The 20,067-nt window shown below is 42.5% G+C and overlaps 1 protein-coding gene across 1 annotated transcript in view; it reads left to right on the top strand.

The window, feature by feature from the left end:
* The window catches only part of LOC126279016 (transforming growth factor beta regulator 1), a 70,552-nt gene extending 68,164 nt beyond the window's left edge, over nucleotides 1–2,388 (top strand). The window contains exon 7 of the mRNA XM_049979401.1: nucleotides 2,159–2,388. Coding sequence (XP_049835358.1) covers nucleotides 2,159–2,323 — 165 coding nt within the window. The 3' untranslated portion in view covers nucleotides 2,324–2,388. The remainder of the gene's footprint in view (nucleotides 1–2,158) is intronic.
* Nucleotides 2,389–20,067: the final 17,679 nt, after the last annotated feature.

Below are 20,067 nucleotides of genomic sequence, written 5' to 3'. Positions count from 1 at the left end.
GAAAATGAAAGGTCCGATTAAACTGTCTCAAATTATGCCAGCCCATACATTAATGCTAAACCATTGTTGATGGTTTGTTTCCAAACTGCAAAAGGATTCTCATACACCCACACATGAGAGTAGTGAAAATTCTGCACTCCATTCATTATAAACTTTGCTTCATCAGTGAATAATGTGTTAGATGGGAAATGTTGGCCCAGAATATACATCCCCAGTAATCAAGTACAAAAAGCTTTTCTGGATTGAAAATCTGTTTCAATAAGACGCTGCACACTCTGAAAGTTGTACAAATAAATGAGTGCTCTCGTTAAACTTCCCACACTGTCACATGACTCACATTCCCAGTTTCTTCTCTCTCTCTCTCTCTCTCTCTCTCTCTCTCTCCTACTGACATTATTGTCCTCAATATGATGAAGTATCAAAATCAGGTGATCTAACACTATTTGGTCTCTCATAATGAAATGAGCTTTTCTCAAAGGAGCCTTTTCCATAAGATGGTCATGTATTCCTCGAATCATCTTATTGTTTCAGTGGAATGAAAACGCACTGTATGTGTTCATTGCACATTTTTGACATCTCTGGAAATGCTATTTTTGACTTTGTTATGATGATTTAAAAATGGGTCTCGGCCCGAAACTAGTCATCGAATGAATAAAAAATAAAAACTTACAACTTGGACTGGCTTCCCGTTCTACTGATTAACAGAAGTTGCTGACCCAAGCTACTCCAGTACACTAGAAGTTTGTCTTATTGTTTGGTAAATGTCTGCTATGAAATCTTTCAGCAAACAAACATCTCACTTCAGACATGTTGTAATTTCCAAATCCATACATCTGATGCATGTCCGTCGTGAGCCGTTCAGAATATTTTAGACATGACTAGAAGTCAGACACAACATTCACTCTCCAGCTGAGGTTACTAATGCACACTTGTTTGGTGGCACCCCTCTCTGAAGTAGACAGTTTGATCGCTGGTGGGCAAGAGTGTTCAGTACACATGAAACACTAGTCTAGTAAGAACTGTAGAGTAAGCTTCCACTACTGATCGTGCTCAATACTAAAAGGGTTTGTTTACTTACTAATAATGTGGCATCTAAGATAATATAAGAAGGCTTTGACTGTAACACTTTCCAAAACAAACAACATCTGAAAAGAAGAAATACTTGTAATACCAAGCTGGAAATTTGGAAACAAAAAACAAATGAATCTAACATGTAACAATAAAAAAGTGTCTGCAACTAAGAAAATGGAAAAAAAATTATCATATTTATATATCACCATCTTTGCTTTGTTGTAAGTCCTGTGGTTACCCACAAATTAATTAACATCCGGTATAAAGACTCAAGATAGAAGGATTCCAGATTCCCATACTGCAGCTAATGACCATGCAGGTAACAAGGAGAGAATCACAGTGGTAGTGTCCAGGGTAACATCCTAAGATGTTGACACAGGAAATACATATAACCTCCAGCAGCAAGCTCAACTCTAGTGTGCCTCTACCACTAATAATGTACAGTGAATCTTTGACATTCCAGCCACTCGTGCTGCTGAAGCATCAGAATAATCATAAAAAGACAGCTGATCAAAGATCCAAAGAGGAAAGCCAACAGGCAATATGTGAAGTACTGCTTGTTAACCTTCAGATTAGACACATATCTTTGACTATTTTATATCTGGCCTAATGAGGGGCTCCACCAGTGTATGGTGTACATGGGGTACTACGATCAGTGCCACATTTGCTTAAAATGTGAACAGAAATTTGAGAACCACTCCTCCAAAATGTGAGTCCGGTTTTACTGACTGTGCCACCTTACTCAGAAACCTTTTCAAGGACTGCACACACATTCTGGAGAGGAGGACAGAATTTGTGGTACTAATAAAGAATATCTTATAAATGGTAAAATAAATATACATTGCAGTCATTATGAACAAAACAACCATACTGGTATGTGTGTCCACTCTGCCAAAGGATTTGTCAAAAATCTAGCAACACTCAGTCTTGTTTATAGGTTATTGATTACTGCCTCTGCTATTCAGTGATTTGTTACCTTCATACTTTAGACAGTAAAGTAAAATGTGTTTAGTATAAAACTACAAATATTTGTTTAGCTTGTCATATTAATGAACAAAACATGAATGATTGCTTCATCATATTTCAGGTTAATCGGGCAATTGAACCACCACCTGAGGATAATGATGCGTCTCTCAGTTTTGATGCTCTTCAGCGAAGCATTGGCTTCTCCAAGACTGTTGTAAAGACTGAACCCTCAGAGCAGCTTTTACGGGAATCAAGTGCTACTCTTAGAGACTTATTGATGTCTTGATGGAATCTAAATGTTTACAAAGAGAATGGGCTTTTGATATCAGATTAAATGTCAAGAAATATTAATTTAAATAGTTAACTTTGTGTATATTACACAGTCAATACATCGGCATTGTTCATGACTGTACTCAATAGTTATGACATGATGTGATGCAGTTGAATCCTAATCGCAACATGCATTTCATGGTGTAATTTATATCTGCCATGTCCATTAGCATTATGCAAGTGATTGCATATAATGAAATAAAAAAAGGGTTTTGGTGCTGTAAATGTCAAAGGAAGAAAGTGCAAGCCAACATTTACGTGATCTGTGTGAAATACATATGACTCTTAATAGTATCAGGGAACTACCTGTATGTATGTGAAAACTGCTGTCTCTTGCCAACCTAATAGATACAGCACGGAAAGAGTGATGAGTTTGTGATTTTTTTGGTAAGGAACCAGAGATCATGAATCGTGGAAATGACAGAACAGCCAGTTTTTAAAGTAAGTTTGTGCTGGAATACTAAGATAACAGATGAGATGAAATACAGGAGGAAATTTGATGAGGATACAGGAAGGAGTGACTACAAGTATTCCGCAAAATGAATAGAAAGAAGCAAAAAATAAGCACACGGAGTATGATTGGATTATGTATAGATGTTAATTTCCGGTTGTGAAAATGTATGTTTACGGTTAATGACTAAATGATATGTATACACTCCACCATCTTCTTGATTTATTCTTTTATCAGCAATTACATTTGTTTGGTTTTATGGCTCAACAGAATGCGAAGCTAATATCTGATACTTTGTCAGTGTCTATTGAAAATCTAGTGAAGAAGTATTACATTACTTTGCTTTACATTACATTTTTATTGGTCCTTTTGATCATTTGTTGTACAAGGTGTACAATATGACATTGGACAAGTCATTGTGATTTACAATACATGTTTTTAAATCATACAAGGATATTTACAGTGATTTAGGCTTAATATTATCACAACTGAAGGTTCAGCTTCCATACATTATATTTAACCTTTGCAATAAATTTTTATGTTTCGAGATATTCATCAATACTATAATAACATTTTTGTAATAAATATTTATGGACAGCAGTTTTAAATTTTGAAGTGTCTTTTATTGTTTTAATGTTTGTATGTAGCTTATTGTATAGCCTGTTTCCTGTTTGCAGTGGTCCATTCTGTTTTAGTGTTGTGTGTGCATGTTGAACATGTATGTCCTGTTTTCTCCTTGTGTTATGCAGGTGGATACTCTTTTCTAAGATTTTCCTTACAAATATGATTACTTGTAAAATATACAGACATGGTAGTGGAAGGATATGTAGCTTCTTGAATAAGGGCTTGCATGAGCTTCTTGATGCAGAATTTTCTATGGCTCTTACAATTCTCTTTTGGCACATAAACAACTTTTCCTAGCAGATGCATTTCCCCAAAAGATTATGCCATATCACAGTAAGGATTCTGCCTGGGTGAAGAATACATCTTTTAGTGTATCTTTCGGTGTACAATCAGAAAGAATTTTGATAGTATAGCAAATGGGATTTAATTTATTTCTAATGTATTTTGTATGTTAGACCCATCTTAGGTCTTCTTGGATCCATATACCAAGAAATTTTGTAGAGTTTACATTTTTTAGGGTTCTAGTAAACAACTCTATGTCTGGTGCTTGTGGACATTTATTTTGCTCTGTGTGTATATGCAATTTAACGTTTTTTTCTGTGTTTATTACTAAGTTGTTTCCAGAAAACCAGTCTGTAATGTGGGTGCTACAATTTTTAATCTCATGTAGTAATTCTTCTTGGGCCCTTCCTTTTATTATCACATTTGTGTCATCCGCAAATTTTGTGTAATTATGGCATGGGCTGGTCAGTTCCAAGTCATTTTCAAAGAGTAGAAGCAGAACTGGTTCTAGAATGGAGCCTTGTGGTACACCAGACTTGATGCTCTGCTTTTCTGAGCAGTAGGACTTTATCTTGTTCCCTTCTTGTATAGTAAGCTCAACTAATTGCTCTCTGTTTTTGAGTAATGACTTTATCCATTCATAGGCCGGGCCCCTAATACCTAAAGATTCAAGTTTCTGTAGCAAGATGTTGTGATTGATGACATACAATGCTTTAGAGAGGTCTAGAAATATGGCTGAGATATGTTTTTTATTGTCTGTTGCATTTAAAGCTTCATTTAGGAATGCAAAGATAGCTGTCTCAGTAGATTTAGATTTTCGGAATCCATGTTGAGTATTTGAGAAATAATTATTTTTTTGTATGATACTGATTAGTCTTTTATAATAGATTCTTTTTTCAATTATTTTGGAAAAACCAGATAACTGTGAGATTGGCCTGTCGTTTGATACTTGTGGTTTTATCCCTTTCTTGAACAGGGGTTTTACTTTTGCTGTCTTCAATTTTTCTGGGAACACCCCTTCTGATAGAGACCAGTTACAGGTGTTGACAAGTGGCCTGGCTATGAAGGGAGCACATTCCTTCAAGGTATAGTCAGGGATATTGTCAGTACTAAAAGAGAATTTGGGCTTCAGTTCTTTGATATATTAAGTATTTCCTTTTCATTGGTGGGGTGTAGAAAAATAGATTTGTTATTTATAGTATATCTGGATTGATTCATTGGAACACACTGTAAATTTTGATTTATAAGATGTGCAGCTATCTTTGTAAAATAGGAATTAAATTTACTTGCAATTTTTGTAGGTTCCGTTGTCACAGTTGAGTTCTCAATTAGGCAGTTAATGTTATGGAAGTCTAATCTGTTCTACTGCAGTTTCTTTCCTGACAATCTTTCGTCTTATTGGTGGAATTTTTTATGTATGTGTCATTTGCCATTATTTTTGCTTCTTTGCCAACATTTTTTAATATCTTTTTATAGGTTTTGTAATAAGAGTCAAATTCTGGTGATTTTAGTTGTTTGGACAATCTGTGCAGTAATCTTTTTTTGTTGGAAGAAACTAGAATCGTTTTTCTTCTGTATGTTTTCCTCTGGGTTTGAGGGAAGCACAAGTTCAAAATAGTAGAAAAAATTGTTAATAAAGTTATTATATTTTCCATCTGTGTGTTCGCAGTTATAAATCTCTTCCCAGCTTTGTTTGCTCAAGTAATGGAAAAAATTATTTATATTTTCATTACTCTAGTTTCTACTGGTGGTTGTTAGGCAGTGTTTAAGCTGTAGCTCAGTTTCCATACTCAAGAGACTTTTTGAGCTGTGTGATCCCCAAAGCCTGTGTTTAGTGTTTCTACTGTATACTTCATTTCTGCATTTACAAATATCTGATCAATTGTGGTAGATGAAGTCTTTGTGATATGAGTTGCTGTTTCTATGGTGGATTTCATGTTAAAAGTTTGCAAGAGATTCAGTAATTCATTCTTTTCTTTGCAAAGTCAATATTAAAATCACCACATAGAATAACTCTTCTGTTTCTTTGTGTTCATCTGTTAAGTGAATATTCCAAAATTTTTAGGAGAGTATTTATGTCACCAGTTGGAGCTCTGTATAAACAAGTAACAGCTAGTTTAATGTCTACTACCTAAACTCCTGATAGCTCTACATCTTTTTCCTTCACCATTTGAACAGGAAATTTTATATTTAATAAGTTTATATTATTTCTTATGAATATACAACTGCCACCATGTTTAAGAATTTTCTACAAAAATAACCACATAGCACAAAGTTAGGTAGGGACACAATATGTAACTTGTCCTTGTTACTGGTAGCGTGCTTATGAAAACTCTTAAAAAGGCTTAATATGTGCCGGATGTGAGTGTTAACAAGGATGGTTTGATAAGTTTGCTAAAAATGGAAAAAAAGTGTTTGTTTCATAAACAACTCATCTTACTTCCTGACGTAGTCTCTTTGGGGGATACACACTCGGTCCAGCAATCCTGCTGCTTTTTTTTTTATCCCATAGGAAAAAATACGTTCTGTCAAACTCTGCAAAAGATTCTTTGAGTGCAACTATCACTTCTTCATCTGATGAAAACTTTTTTCTCAGAAAGCCAAAGTTTCAAGTTAGGGAACAGGAAGAAGTACCTTGGGGCTAACTCTGGTAAACAGGATGGGTGAAAAACCAATTCATAGCCCACTTCATGCACTTTTGTCATTGCTATGGTTGTTGTGTGGGATGCTGCAACTTCTTACAGAAAGAACACTTTTTTGTGTGTGTCATCCTTGGTCTTTTTTTAGCCAATGTAAATTTCAAACTATCCAACAGTTATGGTTCTCCTCTTTTCCAATTAATCTGTGAAGATTATTCCTTAGAAACCACAAAAAACAGTGGCCATCACTTTACCAGCTGATGCAATGATCTTCTTCGTGCACTTTCACCATCTTTTGTCCATTGTTTTGACTGCTGGTCTTACTCCGTTGTGTATTGATGAATCCAGGTTTCATAAACAGTCAAAAGTTACCGCAAAAAGCCATGCAGATTGTGATTAAGCATCACCAGATGTGACATCTTGGATATTCGGGAATCCAGCCGGATGTTCGCATCATTCTCGCATGATGTTTCAACAGCGTGCCTCGCCGTCTTCTTCAGGTGCTACCTGAGACTGGTCCTTGGGTCGATCGAGTCCAGTATTTATGCCTGGGAGGAGCTGGGCATTCCCTAATCGGTCCGCGCCAAGTCGAGTGTTCCATCTGAGGTCCGCGCCCGCCACATGCGGCTACATTGTCCGTCTCTGGTCGCCAGTGTTCCCTGCGCCGTCCGCGGCCGGCCAGGCCGTCTTCTGAAGTCGAGTACATGATCTGGGGTGTCAGATCTGGTCTCTAATGTCCGACACCTTATCTCGCGGCTGTTCTCTCGTTCTCCACTTCTATTTCTTGTAGAATCCCGGAGTGTCCTGCATTGAGTTTTCACAAGCTCAAGCGCTGGATTCCAGGCAGTGCTGATTAGATTGTCTGTGACCTTAATCTCAATGGCTTCTTTAATGACACTGTCCCAAAATCTTGAGGTCTGTGTCACAATCTTGGTATCATTGTAATCCATTGAATGACCAAGTTCCAGACAATGCTCTGCTATGGCTGATTTAGTTGCCTGCCTGAGTCTGGTATGTCTCTGGTGTTCTTTACACCTGATGTCCACAGTTCTGGTGGTCTGGCCAATGTATGACATCCCACACTGGCATGGTATAGTGTAAATACCTGGCTTGCGTAGCCCCAGGTCATCTTTTACATTCCCCAGCATAGCCCCAATTTTGATGGGTGGGTAAAATATGCTCTTGATGTCATATTTCTGGATAATCCTGCTGATCTTGGCAGATATAGGTCCGGCATATGGCAGGTATGCCATCTTCTTTGCCTCTTCTAGTTCTTCTTCTGGATCCTATGACCGGTTGGGTGGTTGAAGTGCCTTCTGGATATCTCTAGAGGAGTACCCATTCCTGCTGAACACTGATTGTAAGTGTTCTATTTCTGTGGCCAGACTATCAGGATCTGACAGAGTTTGTGCTCTGTGGACCAGTGTTTTGAGCACTCCATTCTTCTGTGCCAGATGGTGGCAACTGCTGGCTTGTAGGTATAAGTCAGTGTGCGTAGGTTTGCGGTACACACTATGTCCAAACGTGCCATCTGCCTTTCTCTTCACCAGAACATCCAAGAACGGAAGTAGTCCATCCTTCTCCATTTCCATTGTGAACTGAATGTTCGGATGGCAAGAGTTCAGATGTAGCAGGAACTCATCTAACTTCTCTCTACCATGGGGCCAGATGACAAAGGTATCATCCACATACCTAAAAAAGCACTTGGGTTGATATGTGGCTGAAGAGAGTGCCTCCTCTTCAAACCTTTACATAAATAGGTTGGCCACCTCTGGTGATAGCGGGCTGGCCATCGCCTTCTGTTTGTTCGTAAAACTGACCCCCATATAGGAAGTACGTCAAGGTCAGTACATGCCTGAATAGGTCAAGAAGAGCCCCATTGAACTTCTCTCCAAGAAGCTCAAGTGACCCTTTCAGTGGTACACGTGTGAAGAGAGACACCACATCGAAACTAACCAAGATGTCTGTGTCTGTGATGTGTTGCTGGCCCAGTCGTTGCAGGAAATCGTCTGAGTTCCGGATGTGATGTGCACATTTACCCACATGTGGTGTCAACATCATCTTCAGGTATTTTGCAGTAGGGTAAGTTGCTGCGCCAATATTGCTGACAATAGGTCGCAGTGGAACCCCATCCTTGTGTACCTTGGGGAGTCCATGAAGTCTAGGTGGTGCTGGCGCTTTGGGACGCAGCTTCTTGATGACTTGTTCAGGTAGGCCCGTCTCCTTCAACAGAGCCCTGGTCTTTTTGTCCACTTTCTCTGTAGGGTCGCTAGCTATTGACCTGTATGCAGGATCCTCCAGAAGTTGTTGCACCCTTGTGTCATATTCTGTTTTCTTTAGGATCACTGTGGAGTTCCCCTTGTCTGCAGGCAACACCACAATGCTGTCATCCTCCCGGAGCCGCCTCAGTGCCACCCTTTCATTACCTGAAATGTTGGATTTGGGTGGCTTGGTCTTGGTGAGCACCCTGCAGGTCTCTCTTCGGATCTCTTCGGCCGCACTAGAGGGTAGCGTGTTGGCCACTTGCTCAACTGCACTGACAAAGGCTGTGACAGGAACGTTTCTAGGGGTCACTGCGAAATTTAGGCCCTTGCTAAGTACTTTTAAGGTGGCCTCATCGAGCTGCTTGTCACTTAGATTGACCACCGTGCATGTGTCCCCAGTCTGTTGCACCTTGTTGTTGAGGCGCTCAAACTTGGCTAGTTGGTGTGCCATTGACTTCTTGCTGGTGCATTCTGCTAGAGACCAGGAGGCACCATCAACCTGGTCCCAGTCTTGAGTGGTCAAGGAAGCTGCTATATTTAGGTGAAGATACAGCAACTCCCTGGCTGGACAAGCTTCGACAAAGGAAAGGGAGGATGCTGTGTTCTCTCAGTTTCCTGCTGAGATGCCGAGAGGGGGGGGGGGGGGGGGGGGGGGGTAGTTCCAGTTTTCGCCAGGATCAGGCATCACGTTAACTCGAGAGCGGCAAATAGGATCAAACACTGAGCTAGTCTCGCTCTGGTTAGAGAGAGGCTACGCGACCTGCGCCACCGACTGGATGTGACGTCCAGGGAGTTGCTTTATCTAGCCAAGTTTGAGCGCCTCAACAACAAGGTGCAACAGATTGGGGACACACGCATGGTGGTCAATCTAAGTGACAAGCAGCTCGATGAGGCCACCTTAAAAGTACTTAGCAAGGGCCTCGATTTCGCAGTGACCCCTAGAAACGTTCCTATCACAGGCTTTGTCAGTGCAGTTGAGCAAGTGCTCAACATGCTACCTTCTAGTGTGGCCGAAGAGATCCGAAGAGAGACGTGCAGTGCGCTCACCAAGACCAAGCCACCCAAATCCAACATTTCGGGTGATGAAAGGGTGGCACTAAGGCGAATCCGGGAGGATGACAGCATTGTGGTGTTGCCTGCAGACAAGGGGAACTCCACAGTCATCCTAAAGGAAACAGAATATGACAGAAAGGTGCAACAACTTCTGGAGGATCTTGCATACAGGTCAATAGCTAGCGACCCTACAGAGAAAGTGGACAAAAAGACCAGGGCTCTGTTGAAGGAGACGGGCCTGCCTGAACAAGTCATCAAGAAGCTGCGTCCCAAAGCGCCAGCACCACCTAGACTTTATGGACTCCCCAAGGTTCACAAGGATGGGGTTCCACTGTGACCTATTGTCAGCAATATTGGCGCAGCAACTTACCCTACTGCAAAATACCTGAAGATGATGTTGACACCACATGTGGGTAAATGTGCACATCACATCCGGAACTCAGAGGATTTCCTGCAACGACTGGGCCAGCAACACATCACAGACACAGACATCATGGTTAGTTTCGATGTGGTGTCTCTCTTCACACGTGTACCACTGAAAGGGTCACTTGAGCTTCTTGGAGAGAAGTTCAATGGGGCTCTTCTTGACCTATTCAGGCATGTACTGACCTTGTCGTACTTCCTATATGGGGGTCAGTTTTACGAACGAACAGAAGGCGATGGCCAGCCCTCTATCACCAGAGGTGGCCAACCTATTTATGTAAAGGTTTGAAGAGGAGGCACTCTCTTCAGCCACATATCAACCCAAGTGCTTTTTTAGGTATGTAGATGAAACCTTTGTCATCTAGCCCCATGGTAGAGAGAAGTTAGATGAGTTCCTGCTACTTCTGAACTCTTGCCATCCGAACATTCAGTTCACAATGGAAATGGAGAAGGATGGACTACTTCCGTTCTTGGATGTTCTGGTGAAGAGAAAGGCAGATGGCACGTTTGGACATAGTGTGTACCGCAAACCTACGCACACTGACTTATACCTACAAGCCAGCAGTTGCCACCATCTGGCACACAAGAATGGAGTACTCAAAACACTGGTCCACAGAGCACAAACTCTGTCAGATCCTGATAGTCTGGCCACAGAAATAGAACACTTACAATCAGTGTTCAGCAGGAATGGGTACTCCTCTAGAGATATCCAGAAGGCACTTCAACCACCCAACCGGCCATAGGATCCAGAAGAAGAACTAGAAGAGGCAAAGAAGATGGCATACCTGCCATATGCCGGACCTATCTCTGCCAAGATCAGCAGGATTATCCAGAAATATGACATCAAGAGCATATTTTGCCCACCCACCAAAATTGGGGCTATGCTGGGGAATGTAAAAGATGACCTGGGGCTATGCAAGCCAGGTATTTACAATATACCATGCCAGTGTGGGTTGTCATACATTGGCCAGACCACCAGAACTGTGGACATCAGGTATAAAGAACACCAGAGACATACCAGACTCAGGCAGGCAATTAAATTAGCCATAGCAGAGCATTGTCTGGAACTTGGTCACTCAATTGATTACAATGACACCAAGATTGTGACACAGACCTCAAGATATTGGGACAGTGTCATTAAAGAAGCCATTGAGATTAAGGTCACAGACAATCTAATCAACCGTGACTCAGGATACCAAATCAGCACTGCCTGGAATCCAGCGCTTGAGCACATGAAAACTCAACGCAGGACGCTCCGGGATTCTACAAGAAATAGAAGTGGTGATTGAGAGAACAGCCGCGAGATAAGGTGTCGGACATTAGAGACCAGATCTGACACACCCCAGATCATGTACTCGACTTCAGAAGACGGCCAGGCTGGTCGCAGACAGCGGAGGGAACACCGGCGACCAGAGACGGACAATGTAGCCACGTCTGGTGGGCGCGGTCCACAGATGGAACACTCGACTCAGCGCGGACCGATTAGGGAACGCCCAGCTCCTCCCAGGTATAAATACTGGACTCGATCGACCCAAGGACCAGTCTCAGGTAGCACCTGAAGAAGACAGCGAGGCACGCTGTTGAAATATCGTGCGAACATCCGGCTGGATTCCCGAATATCCAAGATGTCAACAGATCGCCGGGAAAGCATGAAGAATTACATCACCAGATGTGTTGAAATGTTGTGCTCGATGTGCTTTTGGTCACCTATGAGCGACTGTGGCACTCATTCTGTTGAGATGCTTACAGTCTCAGAAATCTCACAAATTTTTATTCGTTAGTCTTGACTGTATCATAGATTTTGTCAATGGTTTCCTGAATGGTGACCTCAGTTGAATGGCTGCAATGAGTCGTCTTCGGCACTTGTCCGATCATGTTTAAATTCATGATGGTGCAGAGTCCACATGAACTTCATCCAATTCTGTTTTGATCTGTGTGGCAGTCCAGTGCTTCAAATGAAAATGTTTAATAACAGCACCAAACGTGGTTTTCTCCTGTTTCAATCACAGTTGACACACTGGCCAATTCAGATGGCTGTCAACAATGAACTGTACACTGTTGAAATTCTTTATATGATCCTTGGAATAATCAAGTTTACCAGTGTTGAAAGTGCAACAAAATTGTGCCATTCTTATGTGGAAATTTACCAGACTCGACGAACCCATTTGTAATGAAAAGATTAGAGTTAAAATTTTGCATTCAGATTTTTGGTTTTAGAGAGCAGATTGTTATTTCTATTCTTAAATTTATATTTATGTGCAAGACTCACTTGATTTTGTAGTCCTTTCCTGTTGGCATGAAAGAATTTTACCAACAGGAAACTGTTAAAGCGAGTCATCGCTTTCCATTGAATTTTGAGACTTATTATATGATTGTTTTAGACTAAGAGAGGTTGCAATGTACTTAAGTGAATCCCTCAGTCAAATAGGAAGAGGTGTGGGATTTTTCAGGTCTACCAACATTTTGGCACATGAGCGGCTTCATTCAAGGGAAAAAAGTTGGTGACAAGGTCTAGATGAGGTTTATCCGGTATTTATGTGTGGAGGCAGTAAAGAAAGATTTGGGTATCAGGCTAGGGAGGTAGAAATGAAAACAAGTTTCTGGGTCGGTACCTTGGTCTGATTTTATTGCTTCTTCCCAACATGGACATGTTGAAGAGCACAATCACCAAGTCATAATTTCAATGAATGTATAACATAGATGAGGCATTCTAGATATTCATATTACTTGAACAAAAAGACTGCCTGGCCTATCACTTTGACTCAAATCATATTGCTCAAACTGAACACTGTTCACACTGTAAGTGACAATCAGTCATAGGTACACGTAAGCCATGCTAGACTAACTAACCACACTCCAGAGCTACGTATAGACAAGAATGCAAGTGCTTCTTAGTGTACAAGCTGTAGCGAACTCGAGAAATTATTTTGTGACATCAGATACCATGAAAATTACCAATCACATTGCCCCACATTGCGTGCCAAAAATGTAGTGAAATCAAACACAAAGGGTACAAAGTTAAGGGGTTCATGCAAGAAAACAAAAGATTGCTTATATGATCAAAAGATGAAAGAAATGTATTTATTTTCATGCTGTTTACACAAACCAAAACAAAATTATAAATCTCAGGGCCAGTTTGACAGGGCATAAACACAACTCAATATCAAGGGTAGGAGGGGGGGGGGGGGGGGGGGGGGGTGAATTGTGTCAGCATTCATCATCATCGCTCGTCATGTACTGCTGTTGGCAGCGAGCGTTGCATTGGTACGGCACGTCACCTCGGAGCTGTGCTGCATGAGTCAATGCCCTCATCAGCAATCACAGTGTTGTGGTGGGTCCCAGGTACGATCTACGCATTGTCTGCCCATTGTCAGTTCCGTGGCCGAAGCTTTGCTATCACGACGTCAGAAGGCGGATGTTGGCGATGGGTTGAAAAGCGCCCATGTCCTCTCCCTTCCGCGGTATCTCCACGACTCCCCCTTCTCGCTTCTCCATCCTCTTTCAGCTCAACTCCTTTTCCAAATATTCTTCCTTTCACATTGTCATTGGTGGGCGAAATTTTCAATTCAGCCCAGTGGCAGATTGCCATTTCATTATCACGCCTCTTCGTGCGGGGTGGGAATTTTCTATCTGGTGTGGGCTGGCAGGTGGCTTGTGAATCGGCATCTTTCTCATGGTTTTACCTTCTTAAGATGTTTTCCTGCATTCTGTAGCTGTTGGGAGAGTAGCTACACAACACTTCTTTGTAACCACTCTGTCTGTGTGAGCCCTGGACAGACTCATGTTTTGGCTCTGTCTTAAAATCTGCTGGCGCCCGTGATTTATAAGGACTGTCCTCATTGTCAAGGATATCATCATCTCAAGAATGCTGGCTTTTTTCACACACCTCCCTCTGCCAATTCCCCACGTCTTTTGCATGATCACGCCTGTGCCCGTTGGGTGCTGGAATTGTTGACACATCCCTGCTTTCTAAGGCAGGTAAAATGATTGCCACCTGGCCAGAAGAAACTGCGATGCTTTCGCACGTACATTCCTCGCATTCTATCCTAATGGCTGCAGATGTCCATCAGTTCTCAGCATGCTTCTCGTTGTCAGACGGGCCCTTCGCATCGTGTTCCTCCTTAAGCAAGGTGAGGATGTCAGCCTGGCTTCCCGCTGTGTACTTGCAGAATGACTGCAGTGTCCCTCTTCAAGGGGGCTCACCCCAGAGAGTCCGGCCCCTTTCTCCTCCACAGCCACTCGCAGCAACTTGGCCAAAGTAACTACAGTATTACAAAGCTTAACGGAATAGATTCTTTCACTCACATAATTTTTTGCTCTAGGATGATGGACACCTGAGGTTCATCTCCTGTCAGGAGCTCTCAAACTGTTGAATTCTGCCTTGCTCGTCAAATGGTGACCTCTTTATACTGTGTTGGGGCTGTCCACTTATAGATAGTGTGTGACTGTGTTGCATTTTTGCTCACAATTCGCAATCGATCCCACTTGTGATACCAACTGACGGACCTGGCTGTGGCAGTCCATTTCTGTGCAGGACTTGGCAGGTCGTGGAGAGGAGCAGGCCGATGGCAGCTTAGTAAAATAATGTTAAAAACCAATCACTCTATTATAACTCATGCTTCTACATTCATACGCTGAGCTGATGTGGCCATGCCCATCTGGGCACGCGGTGTCGCCTGGCACCTAGCCGATAGTCGGTCACCCTGTTAGTGCGTCACGGCTGATGCAGGTAGCGGTAGTGGTGCGGAAGGCGGCTGGAATGTTTGCAGGGGGTGCCAGCCTCTCCCGATGTGAAATCCCACTCCTGCGAGTGGTGGAAGGAGGTGCCAGGGCGTCCACTGCTCCTTGGCAGGACCTGAGCTGCTGCTGAAGTGAGCCTGAAAATGGCCCACCAGTTGAGAGGCACAACTGTCCGAGTAGGTGGTTTCCCAGGTGTGTCTCACAATGCATAAACATATCTATTCCTGTCGGAAAGAATGAGAACTGTGAGAGGAAAGGGGGGGGGGGGGGTGAGAGAGAGAGAGAGCTGTTACATGTTCAGAAAAGGGATCTGTCTTCACTCTCAGGCATTACATGCTGCACAACAGTTCTGATACGCTATTATTTGTAAGTCTACACTACACTACACTGCACTTCTGATCATTGCACTGCATTACAGTATAATTGTGTAATGGAAGCTAGAGGCTGATTATTATTTTTCTCGTCTGTTCTGCCTTGTTGGCCCATAACATGCTAGGGCATGGCTTAGGAGTCACAGGGACTGTGCTGCCACGGAACTTTTATCCATTTTCCTCTTTATGATATTACACAAATAGAGAGGGTGACAACTTCAAGATCTGTGGAAATTGTTCCTCACACTTCCTGAGGTTCATCTCCTTACTGCTCCTGAAAGGATGTTGTAGTTAGGTATTTTGTTTTGGTTGTTTCAGTATTGTAATGTGTGTCTTCAGCCAGTTTGTCTCACTGTGAGATAGGATTTCAGTTCATAGTTAGATAGTCTGCCTGTGAGCATGTTGATTTTGTAAGCAGATCATCAGTTTTTATTAAACTGTAGACGGTATCGTTATAAGAGACTCTCCTGCACTGATCTGTGCTATCTCGCCTATTGCCGAATTCCCAAATTATATGGTGCAACTTACCACATTGGCATATTTTTAATCTTCTGCTGTGTACCAGAGGTACTGCCAATTTCTACTGACATTATCATTTATTTCTCGGTGTGGCTCTTTCAGTGTGTAACAATACAACATTACAGGTCGGGATTAATCTATGAAGTCTTGAATATCTTATTTGTATCTGTCAGTTGGTATGTAGTAATTGAGATTTCAGGCATTTCTTTATGTAGTTCTGTGTGATTAAGTCCCGAGCAATGCAATGCTGTCATTTGTTACGTGCACTTTGTGATCTGTTATGTTTTATTTTCCGATAATAAATCATATTTCTTTTCTCATTACCATTAAAATATGATGACAAAAAATGTTTGAGGTTCATTTTGGAATAATATTTTAATAACCATTTAGATGACGTGACGACCTGCTTTTACTCTTAGAAAAAGAGTGTTAATTGTGTGTTTAAGAACGGTCAGTGTCAGGATCAGTGATTACGATTGGAGACATAATTGATTTTACGAGGTTCAATTGCACACAATCACATGGGGCGAATTATGACCATGGAATTGATTGTAGATGTATGCAAATAAATTTTGTGAGAGGCTAGTAAGCGTCGCGAGTGTGCACAGTGTCAAGACTGCTTTCACGCCACTGATGGTTTGCTTTAAACTTGCGAAAATACAATTTACACGAATTCTTAATTATCGCAAAAGATCAGAAATTTTATGGTTATCCCACTGTTCGTGGGCCATTGTGGAGGGCTTAAGTTTCGATAGAAAGATCAATTTCAAAATCCAATATAAATCCTGTTGATCGAAGTAGCCCAGCAACCCAAAAGCTCATACGTGGTTATCAGCAGAAACAGTGTACTATTTTCCATGCACACATTTAGACTCTACATCGAGGTGTGAATGATTTGTGGGTGGGGGAATTGAAAGCATTTGATTGAATAAAAGGAAAGATATGAAGAAGTTTATTCATATATTTTGTTATTTCATGAACAGTGATATTTTCTTATAGTGGTGTAGAGCCTTACGTATGATTAATATTGTGACAGACTGATCGTAAGTGCTCTTGTTACGAGTCAAGTTTTGGGCCTGAATAAGAGTGGCTGGTTCTTAGTCTCAAAGATGAAGTGAAGAATAAAATCACACTTAAATAACACTGCATCGAAACCCACTATCCTTATATTATATTAAGTTGGCTATTCTGTAATCATGTGGCATCGTGGCCGTTCAGTTGTGTGTTGTCAACAACAAATCGGTATGCAGAAACATAAACAATTCTCATGCTCTGATATCGACGAGGGAAAGAAGAGATGACCGTGACATGTATACATATACAAACAGTATACATAGCGCCTCACAATACAACACGACGACATCACGGTATAACAGTACTCATAATAACCTTGCTGAACCAGAGATCCTATAGATGGCTACCCTGGAGAGGGCATCCCTGGGCTGACTGCAATGGTACTCCAGTTCCCATGACCAGCTTTGCTTATGCCAAGTAATAATCATCACTAGCACCGGACAGCAGCTCTGAGTTTGTCGTCTTTGCGAATGTTAAGTATTTTGTATACTTACTAACATTCTCATCTTGTTATTGACCCTTATGTCTGGAATTTTCTGAAGAATGTTATTGTGCTTATTTGCAACTAAGCAGCACTGAACCTATTCCTTAGCACATACTGGACAGTTCAAAACAAAGAAAATAAGTTCTGCAGAGATAGTTCACACGAGACAATCAATAATTCTACTCTAATAATGATACTACACATCATGCTATCCCATACTCCAAAAACCACTCGGTTCAGGCTCTTAAATCAAGTAGAGGCCCACACCTTGGCAGATCTCCAGGTTCGACTCGGGCATTGGTGGGAAACACCCATGGCTGGATGATTTAAACTACTGCCTTCAGGGAGCCGTGCAGTGCCAGAAGAATCAGCTCCAGCCACTACGGTCTCACCAACTATAACTGCCACCATCTGAACCACAATACCACTAAAGAACCTCCCCTGGACAGCATTCTGAGCTTTCACCAAGTGTCACAGACAACAATCCAGCAGATTCATTATTACCAAGAACAACACATTCTGCAAGTGGCACCTACAATCAAAAATAGTTTTTGAACAATGGAAACTCGAGGTATGAATATCAACAATGTAGTAAAAGATAAGAGTTCTACTTACCATAAAGATACCATACTAAGTTGCAGCCAGGCTCAATTAAAGGCACTTGCACATGTTTTCGGCCTCAGCCTTTATTCACTAACTTTGTCTTAACCGACAACTACTTCTCCTTTGAAGGGAAGGTGCACAAACAAGTCTGCGGTACAGCCATGGGGACCCACCTGGCAGCCTCCTATGCCAACCTGTTTATGAGTCATCCAGAGGAGACCTTCCAGAACGCCAAACCCTTAGCCGGGTTCAGGCTCATTGATGATATCTTCACGGTCTGGATTCAGGCCCAAGACACTCTATCTTCATTCCTCCACAACCTCAACACCTTCTCTCCCATCCACTTCACCTGGTCCTCCTCAATCCGGCATGCCTTCCCAGATGTTAACCTCCTCCTCAGAAGGCTCCATCCACACCTGCATTTTTACAGCTGTTCATCATTTTTACACCAAAAAATCCCTCCCATACAGCCTGGCCACTCAGGGATGGTGTATCAGCAGTGACAAGAACTTCCTTGCCCAGTATGTTGAGTGTCTTTGCCAAGGCCTTCACAGACAGGCACTACCCCCAGACCTAGTCTTCAAACAGATCTCCCTTGCCATTTCCCCTCACACACCCAATCCTCCGACCACCTCCAAGAACCAGCCACAAAGGAGATCCCCTTTTGTCACCCAATACCACCTTGGACAGGAACAACTGAACCACATCCTTCACCAGGGCTTTCATTACCAAACATCATGCCCTGAAATGAGGGACACCCTACCCAAGATCCTTCCTACCCCTCCTAAAGTGGTGTTCAATTGCCCTCCCAACTTCCATAATGACCCCATCCGTTTGTACACCACTCCCAATCCCAACCCCTTGCCACAAGGTTCATATTCCTGTGCAAGACCTGTTCAATCCACACACGCAGCACCTCCTATTCTAGTCGTATCACAGGTTTATACTACCCCATCATGGGCTGGGCCACTTGGGAAAGCAGTCATCTCATTTACCACTTCTGTTGCAATCACTGCACAGCTTTTTTATATTGGTATGACAACCAATCAGCAGTCCACCAAGGTGAATGGATACCACCACACTGTGGGCAAGAGCAAAGTAGACCACCCTGTCTGTGGCACAACATGAACACATCTTCCACCCTCTGCCAATGCAACCGCCCATGTTTCCCCACTCCTCTTTTCTGCTGCCGCACAACCTCCTGAGATCATGCCTGTTGACATTCTACCCCATGCATATTCAGTCAGACAGCGGTGGTGGTGGTTGTTGGGATGTTTAAGGGGGACTAAACAGCTAAGGTCATCAGTCCCCCATTCCAAAAACAGGAGAGACGAAAATTTACAGAGCAGGTAAAACCCCAAGGGGGGAGGAGACGCCCCTCCTCCCAGTCACTGAAAGAACACCAATGTGGCAGCGAACACTAGAGACAAGAAGAGTATAGATGAACACCGGACAGAAAGAAACGGAAGAAAAGAAGAGGGCCGGAGACTGGTTGACTGACAGCGCTCCTCTCTTCTCACAGCTGTAAACTCCTACCCCTTCCCCTTCTCCTCCAGACTGCTACCTCAATTCCATGTGATAGTTGCATTTTGACCTGAGCCGCCAGAGTTGGCAGTTGTGTGCGTGGGTGTGCTTGCTTGGGTGAATGAATGGTGTGTGTTTCTCTTACTTCGACAAAGGCTGAGGTCAAAAGTGTAAGTGTCTTTTAGTTGTGCCTGTCTGCAACTTAGTGTCATCTTTACAGCAAGTAGCAACCTATCATTCCCTACATTGTTCAAAAATTTCTTTTGGCTAGCCTGCCTTCCTGTAGCATTCACCAGCCAGTGGTCCAAATTTTGTGATGGAATCTCCATTCATATGAACATTGACGATCAAAACACTGTACATTCATACAAATGGCTCTGAGCCCTATACAACTTAATTTCTGAGGTCATCAGTCACCTAGAACTTAGAACTAAGGACATCACACACATTTATGCCCGAGGCAGGATTCGAACCTGCAACCGTAGCGGTCGCTCGGCTCCAGACTGTAGCGCCTAGAACCGCACGGTCACTCCGGCCGGCTACATTCATACAACCCATCCCCCCCTCCCCCTCCAAACATGCACCCCACCACCACCCTGTCAGATTTATCACTATAATGGATACTTCCTCACCCACATTTATTGATCAT

Source organism: Schistocerca gregaria, chromosome 6, assembly GCF_023897955.1.
Source record: "Schistocerca gregaria isolate iqSchGreg1 chromosome 6, iqSchGreg1.2, whole genome shotgun sequence".
In the NCBI taxonomy this organism is placed as follows: domain Eukaryota; kingdom Metazoa; phylum Arthropoda; class Insecta; order Orthoptera; family Acrididae; genus Schistocerca; species Schistocerca gregaria.
This window is presented reverse-complemented; position numbering and strand designations above follow the sequence as displayed.